General features: G+C 45.3%; 1 protein-coding gene and 1 long non-coding RNA gene across 2 annotated transcripts; one reads left to right on the top strand and one right to left on the bottom strand.

Moving 5' to 3' along the window:
* Nucleotides 1-1,812: 1,812 nt before the first annotated feature.
* LOC121015852 (uncharacterized) lies at nt 1,813-8,045 on the bottom strand. The gene is made up of 4 exons (XR_005783997.1): nt 8,031-8,045; nt 7,540-7,626; nt 4,627-5,293; nt 1,813-1,823 (listed from the first exon to the last, which is right to left on the bottom strand). It is a non-coding gene; the product is annotated as an uncharacterized LOC121015852 (long non-coding RNA).
* LOC121015850 (ubiquitin-conjugating enzyme E2 variant 1-like) lies at nt 3,414-5,154 on the top strand. Its single transcript, XM_040453115.1, has one exon. The coding sequence runs from the start codon at nt 3,426-3,428 to the stop codon at nt 3,867-3,869; it is 444 nt and encodes a 147-aa protein (XP_040309049.1). The 5' UTR covers nt 3,414-3,425; the 3' UTR covers nt 3,870-5,154.
* Nucleotides 8,046-8,276: the final 231 nt, after the last annotated feature.

Below are 8,276 nucleotides of genomic sequence, written 5' to 3'. Positions count from 1 at the left end.
GGGGCAGAGAGAGGGAGAAAGAGGATCCGAAGCTGGCTCCACGCTGGGCTCGAACTCACCAACCTTGAGATCACCTCGAACTCACGAACCTTGAGATCACGACCTGAACAGAAGTCAGATGCTCAACTGACTGAGCCACCCAGGGCCCCCTTAAAAAGTCGTTTTAAGTGGGCATTTTCGCTTCTAGCTTCGGCCCTCTAAAACAAACATGATGAAGTCTCTGGCGACTCAGGATGTGGAGAAACAGATCCGGTATGTGATGTGCCCGCAGAAGGACAACAGACGGAACACTCAGCTCTGAAGGGAAAACACAAAGAACTCTGGCAGATTCGTACAGGATTTTAAGAAAACGGAATCTGAAAATCGTATAGTGCGTTTGATTTGCTTTTTTTTCCTCAAGCGTCAGTTCCCATGATTTGGGACAGATTACTACAAGTATACACGCGTAAGACAGGAACTAACGGTGCCTTCCCATGCAAACGGGCTTTCCAGATATGATTTGTCTGTGGTTGACCTTACCTGGTACCTGGTACTGCTCCCCAGCCCGCAGCATCAGGTAGCATTTAGCTCCTGGGAGTGTGCGGAATCCACACTGGCCACCAGGGGACAGGAGTCCCCGTGTGGTTCGGACCGGGTAAGAGAAAGGCTGCAAGGAATGAAGGCTCTTAGGGGCGCCATTTTGTACCCTCAGGCTTGAGAGACCTCCAGAAACTCCAGCTACTCACAGGTAAAAAAAGCATTTGACAGAGATTAGGGTGGACTGACCATATTGTCCTCTCTCAACCCTGAGAGAAGCACCCAAATGTCTCAGCTCATGTGACAGGTTTCTTTTCCTGCTAATAGATAGATGATAGATAGATAGATAGATAGATAGATGTATATATACAACCAAAGTGGGACTCGAACTCACAACCCCGGGATCAAAAATGGCATCCTCCACCAACTAAGCCAGCTAGATGCCCCTCCCTGCTATTTATCTCAGTACCTACATCCCTCCTAGCAACCAACGTGTCAGTGGTAAATTCTGTTTCCTGGGCATTTGCAGGGGTACTAACTTTTGTGCCAACTAGAAAAAGAAGTCTCTTCTGGGCAGATACAAGCTGGCAGGCAAAGGACTTGGCGAGTTGACTGATGCTTCTCCGTGAGTTAGAAAAAAAATCCCGTCTTCCTGAGCCGCCCTGTGGTGGTCCTGAGTGGTTACTGAGTACCAGGGACTGTGCTGATGAAGGAGGACTTCAGCTGCCTCCATTTTGACCTCAAACTTGCTAGTTGGGTGTTTCTTTTTTTTTTTTTTTTTTTTATTTATTTATTTTTTTTTTATTTATATATGAAATTTATTGTCAAATTGGTTTCCATACAACACCCAGTGCTCATCCCAAAAGGTGCCCTCCTCAATACCCATCACCCACCCTCCCCTCCCTCCCACCCCCCATCAACCCTCAGTTTGCTCTCAGTTCTCAACAGTCTCTTATGCTTTGGCTCTCTCCCACTCTAACCTCTTTTTTTTTTTTTTTTCCTTCCCCTCCCCCATGGGTTTCTGTTAAGTTTCTCAGGATCCACATAAGAGTGAAACCATATGGTATCTGTCTTTCTCTGTATGGCTTATTTCACTTAGCATCACACTCTCCAGTTCCATCCACGTTGCTACAAAGGGCCATATTTCATTCTTTCTCATTGCCACATTCATTTTCTTCTTAAAAATATTTTTAAAAAATATCTTTAAAGTTTACTCATTCATTCATTCATTCATTTTTTAAGTAATCTCTACGCCAAACACGGGGCTCGAACTCAGGACCCCGAGATCAAGAGTCATGCTCTTCTGACTGAGCCAGCCAGGTGCCCCTATTTTTCCTTTTTCTTTAAAAAATTATTATTATTATTATCATTATTATTATTATTATTATTATTATTATTATTATTATTTTAATGGACAATTTATTCATTCAACATGTTGACTGCCAGGCTCAGCAGCAACTTTCGGAGGTGACAAGGCAGTTGTTCAGTGAAGAGTTTTCAAATAGAAGATACTCTTGGGTGCCTGGGTGGCTCAGTCGTTAAGCATCTGAGTTTGGCTTAGGTCATGATCTCACAGTCGGTGAGTTCGAGTCCCACATCGGGTAAGCTTTGGGTAAAGAGAAAGCAGGGTGAAGCCCTGCTTTGGGTAAAAACAGAACCTCTAGGTGAGCCCTGCTTCTCTTTCTCTCTCTCTCTCTCTGCCCCTGGCTAACTTGCGCCCTCTCTCTCAAAAAAAAAAAAAAAAAAAAAAAAAAAGTAGATACTCTTAAGGAGTGCCTTGGGTGGCTGGTTGGTTAAGTGTCCAACTCCTGATTTCAGTTCAGATATTGATCGCAGGGTCATGAGTTCAAGTTCCACACCACAGGGAGCCTACTTAAAAAATATGCACATAAGAGGAGTTGAGCCTGAGAATGGATGGGAAAATGAGGAATAAAATTGCAGTTTCTAAACTTTTTTTTTGGTAAAGATTTATTTATTTACTTACTTACTTACTTAATTTAAGTAATCTCTACAACCAATGGAGGGCTTGAATTCATGACCCTGACATCGAGGGTCACATGTCCTACCAACTGACCCAGCCAGTCACAAACTCTTTTTTTTTAAATGTGTATTTATTTGATTTTTTTTTTAATTTTTTTTTCAACGTTTATTTATTTTTGGGACAGAGAGAGACAGAGCATGAAAGGGGGAGGGGCAGAGAGAGAGAGGGAGACACAGAATTGGAAACAGGCTCCAGGCTCTGAGCCATCCGCCCAGAGCCCGACGCGGGGCTCGAACTCACGGAGTGCGAGATCATGACCTGGCTGAAGTCGGACGCTTAACCGACTGCGCCACCCAGGCGCCCCTTTATTTGATTTTTTTAAATGTTTGTTTATTTTTGTGAGAGAGAGAGAGACAAAGCACGAGCAGGGGAGGAGCAGAGGGAGAGGGAGACACAGAATCTGAAGCAGGCTCCAGGCTCTGTGTGGGACTCGAACTCAAGAGCTATGAGATCATGACCTGAGTTGAAGTTGGACGCTTAACCGACTGAGCCACCCAGGCGCCCCTATTTATTTTTAGAGAGAGAGAGTGTGTGCACACGAGCTGCAGAGGAGTAGAGAGAATCTTAAGCAGGATCCACACTGACAGCGAAGAGGGTCATCTCGATCTCATGGGGCTCGATCTCATGAACAGTGAGATCATGACCTGAGCCTAAATCAAAAGTCGGGTGCTTAGCCAACTGAGCCACCCAGGCGACCCGGCTCCTCTAAACCTTTGATCTGGGTTAAGAGGTGGGGGTATGAGTAGGTAAAATGTTTTGGATTCTGTGTCTCCCTCTCTCTCTCTGCCCCTCCCCCGCTTGCATTTTCTCTCTCACTCAAAAATAAACAAATCTTAAAAAAAAAAAGTAGGAGCGACAGCGACGCAAGATGGCAGCCACCACGGGCTCGGGAGTAAAAGTCCCTCGCAATTTTCGACTGTTGGAAGAACTGGAAGAAGGCCAGAAAGGAGTAGGAGATGGCACAGTTAGCTGGGGTCTAGAAGATGATGAAGACATGACACTTACAAGAAGGACAGGGATGATAATTGGGCCTCCAAGAACAATTTATGAAAACCGAATATACAGCCTTAAAATAGAATGGGGACCTAAATACCCAGAAGCTCCCCCCTTTGTAAGATCTGTAACAAAAATTAATCTGAATGGAGTTAATAGTTCTAATGGACTGGTGGACCCAAGAGCCATATCAGTGCTAGCAAAATGGCAGAATTCATATAGCATCAAAGTCGTCCTGCAAGAGCCCCGGCGCCTGATGATGTCTAAAGAAAACATGAAACTCCCTCAGCCGCCTGAAGGACAGTGTTACAGCAATTAATCAAAAAGAAAAACCACAGGCCCTCCCCCTACTCCCTCCCATTCGATTTAAGCAGTCTTCATTTTCCACAGTAGTAAAGTTTTCCAGATACGTCTTGTAGACCTCAAAGTACTGGAAAGGAAGCTCCCATTCAAAGGCAATTTATCTTAAGATACTGGAAACGATACTAATTTTTTTTGTCCACTTAAAATATATGTTGTGCTATAACAAATCATCCTGTCAAGTGTAACCACTGTCCACATAGTTGAACTTCTGGGATCAAGAAAGTATATTTAAATGGGTTCCCATCATAACTGGTGGGGCACATCTAACTCAACTGTGAAAAGACACATCACACAATCACCTTGCTGCTGATTACACGGCCTGGGGTCTCTGCCTTCTCCCCTTCTCCTCCCCCTGCCCCCCTGCCTGCCTCCCTCCCTCCCTCCCTCCCTGCAACAGCCCTCCAGCTTGGGGTGGCTTGCTAGACTAGGTGTGAAGGTTTCAGGTCACAGCCTGTGGGACTACTGCTGGGTGTGTGTGGGTGCTCCAGCTGCACCCCTGCTTTTTTTAAGTCTTAAATGATGCCCCCCCACGCCCCCTCCCCCAAGCCATTGTCCCTTCTTCACTTTCCACCACCACCCTTGGCCGAAGCATAGATTGTAACCCCCTCTGCTACCCTCTGAAATTGGCCTTTGGTGAGGAATTCAGGGCTCTCCCCATATCTTCTCCCCCACCTTAATCAAGGGGTGCCACCTTTTCCTTCCTCCTCCTCAACTCCCTTTTTGTACCATCACCACCCAACACTTTCCACAATACTTCCTTGCTTTGGCCAGAAGCCATCAGGTAAGGTTGGAAAGAGTCTCTGACTTCCCTCGTTTAGTTTTGGAACCCCATTTACTCACTCTCCACCAGCCTGGGAATGAATATTGGGTCCTCAGCCCTGCCACCCTCTGCTGTCATCGTCAGCTGATGCGGTTTTTTAGCTCAGGTTTTGATAAAGTGAAAAGAACAGTCACCAGGGGTACTCACACCTGCCAGCTCTCAAAGTTCCTGGTGGTTAAACTTGGAGAAAGGCCACAGAAGACACTTGTAAGCACCCACGATCCCTCTGAATGAATTTTCTTTTCCTGTAATTGCTTTTGCTTTTAAAAATTGAAGAAGTTTTACACAGGGTTCTCATGTGGTCATCTTGCAATCCGTTTGGGTCTAGTTTGGAATGTGGCAACTGGAACAAAAAGAACCTTGAATTCGGTGCATACTTCGGTTTTGGTGCTGCTGTTTCTCACGGTCCTCAGCAGGGATTAAAAAAGAACTCGGTGTGCACAGCAGATCCCTGAAATTGGCGGGCTTGACTTCCTGGCAAATCGCTGCGTTTTTCCACTTTTCTGTTCAGGACCACTAAATGCTGAGATGTGGATGCATACCGAAATAAAAGCGATTCACTGGGTTCAAAAAAAAAAAAAAAAAAAAAAAGTAAACACATCATACTGTTAAGGTAGCTTGAAATGGAGAAAACAATTCAGAGTTGTTGCACATCCAGAACCCAAGAAGAAGGCAATTAAAGAGGTGTCTGACCCTGGGAATAACATTGATTCAATCAAGAGTGACTAGCATAATAGGAACAAATAGTCTACCTCTCAGATGAGTAGTAGTGAAACAATATAAAATTAATGGAATGAAGTTAGGTATATTTGAGAAAATGAGTGATTTTCATAGGATAATTGTTGATGGCACAACAGGTTGATGGTATCAAGCAGGCTTTTTGTTGTTGTTGTAGAAATAACAGCTGATTCTATACTTTATATGGAAACTCACAGGACTTAGAAAGGCTAACCCAATCTCAGAGAAGACCAAATCTGGAGGGCTTCCTCTGATTTCGAGACTAAGCCAAGTGAGACAGAGTGGCCTTGGTGTAAGGATAGCTACGTAGATCAACAACTAGATATTCCCTGAGTTTGAGCCCTGCACCGGACTCTGTGCTGACAGAGCAGAGCCTGCCTGGGATTCTCTCCTCTCTCTCTGCCCCTCCCCCGCTGATGCTGTCTCTCTCTCAAAATAAACAAACATTAAAAAAGAAAAAAATTAACAAGACTGACAATACTGAATGTTGTGAGAGTGTAAACTGATGCTCTCCTACATTGCTGGTGGAGTATAAAATGGGACAGCCATTCTGCAAAACTGGCAGTTCTTACAAAAACATAATCTATGACCCAGCAAGTCCACTCCCATGTATATAGTGAAATGGGTTCACAGAAAGACTTGTACGCAAGAGTGAATGTAAATGGCAGCTTTCTTGCATAACTGTCTCCAAACTGGAAACAACCCAGATGTCCATCAACAGGAGAATAAACTGCGATGTACTTAGAAGTCAAATATTACCTAGCAATTAAAAAAACAATTGATACACAAAACAGCATGGATGGTTCTCAAGAACATTATGCTGAGTGAAAGATGTAAGACATAAAAGAGTACAAGATGCTTTTCAAAAAATCGTCGATGTTCATTTTTGAGAGAGAGACAGAATGTGAGCAGGGACAGAGAAAGAGGGAGACACAGAATCCAAAGAAGGCTCCAGGCTTTGAGCTGTCAGCACAGAGCCCGATGCAGGGCTCAGGGCTTGAACCCAGGGCTTGAACCCACGGGGCTTGGGGCTCGAACCTGTGAACGATGAGCCATGAGATCATGACCTGAGGCAAAGTCAGACACCGACTAAGCCACCCAGGCGCCCTCTAAAATGAATTTCAAGAATAGGTAAAACTAACCTATGTGATAATCCCCTGTTTTCTTCTACCTGAGAGAAACTCTCTGGAGTGCTGGAAATGTTCTATCTTTGAACTGGTGGTGGTTACATAGGCTTTGCTTTTAAAATATCTGCATTTTGCTGTATATAAACTATACATACCTTCAATAAAGAAAATAGGAAAAACTGAAACTATAGATTATTTGGAAATTTTTAAGAAAAAAAACCCCACTTCATATGAAACTCTATTGGACACAGTTAAAGCCATACTCAGAGGAAAATGCATAGTCATTAATATTTTGATTACCGGGGCGCCTGGGTGGCTCAGTCAGTTGAGCGTCCCAACTTCTCCTCAGGTCATGATCTCTGGGTTCACAAGTTCGAGCCCCTCATCCGGCTCTGTGCTGACAGCTCAGAGCCTGGAGCCTGCTTCAGATTCTGCTTCAGATTCTGTGTTTCCCTCTCTCTTCCCCTCCCCCACTCCTGCTCTGTCTCTGTCTCTGAAAAATAAACAAACATTAATATTTTGGTTACCAAAAAATACTAAAAATAAACCATTTAGGGGCGCCTGGGTGGCGCAGTCGGTTAAGCGTCCGACTTCAGCCAGGTCACGATCTCGCGGTCCGTGAGTTCGAGCCCCGCGTCGGGCTCTGGGCTGATGGCTCAGAGCCTGGAGCCTGTTTCTGATTCTGTGTCTCCCTCTGTCTCTGCCCCTCCCCCGTTCATGCTCTGTCTCTCTCTGTCCCAAAAAAATAAATAAACGTTGAAAAAAAAATAAACTATTTAATTCAATAAACTATTACACTAATAAGGTAAAAATAGTGTTAATAAAGAGGAAGGTCGAAATTAAGGAAGTAGAAAATAAAACAGTAGAAAAGTGAGTAAAAGAAAATGATATTTCTTTGAAGATAGGAATAAAATAAAGCAAGGAATAGGTTTAGCAAATACCTGGGCGCCATCAGTGGTTCCTGTGATTTTTGTCTTGAAACGTTGGTGCTCTCCTAACCGTGGGATTTGGTGCCGTTCATTCATTTACTAAATTAAAAAAAACAATCTGTTGAGGGGCCTGGGTGGCTCAGTCAGTTGGATGTCTGACTCTTGGTTTCCGCTCCAGTCATGATCTCTTGGTTCGTGGGCCCCAGACCCCGGGACGGGTCTGCGTTGGGAGTGCGGGGCCTGTTTGGGATAATCTCTCTCTCTCTTCCTCTGCCTCTACCCCCCCCCCCCAAACTTGCGCTATCTCAAAATAAACAAATAAACATTAAAAAAAAAATCTGTTTCATAATCTGGCAGGAGAGACCAAGTTTAAGAGCCACGATTTCAGCTGCTATTTGTCTGGCAGACAGCAGGTGCCCGGCCATTTACACGCATGAGCTCATTTCAGGTGCATGATGGCTCCTGCAAGGTAGGTACTGCCCTCCTCTTGGAGACGGAGTTACCCCAGGCTGGCCGCTCCGATGTGGCTGTGCATTCAGGGCTGACCCTGGACTCTCCAGGTCAAGAATGTAGGGAATCAGAGGGGACGGAGGCTCCTCCGCAGGTGCCAGTGGGCTGTGGGTGTCGCGAGCGGAGGCCCGAGGCGCCGTCCCGTTAGGCCTGCAGGGTGGAGCGGGCAGGTGCAGGCCCTGAGGCGGGCGGGAGAGCGGGGGCTGTAACTTGCAGCCCCCGGGGCCGGGGGGAGGGGT

Source organism: Herpailurus yagouaroundi, unplaced genomic scaffold (genome assembly GCF_014898765.1).
Source record: "Herpailurus yagouaroundi ecotype Mexico unplaced genomic scaffold, PumYag 208, whole genome shotgun sequence".
NCBI classification, from domain to species: domain Eukaryota; kingdom Metazoa; phylum Chordata; class Mammalia; order Carnivora; family Felidae; genus Herpailurus; species Herpailurus yagouaroundi.
This window is presented reverse-complemented; position numbering and strand designations above follow the sequence as displayed.

What these genes read in the sequence shown, in the direction of transcription:
- LOC121015850 (XM_040453115.1), top strand. Translation starts at nt 3,426, where the DNA reads ATGGCAGCCACCACGGGCTCGGGAGTAAAAGTCCCTCGCAATTTTCGA.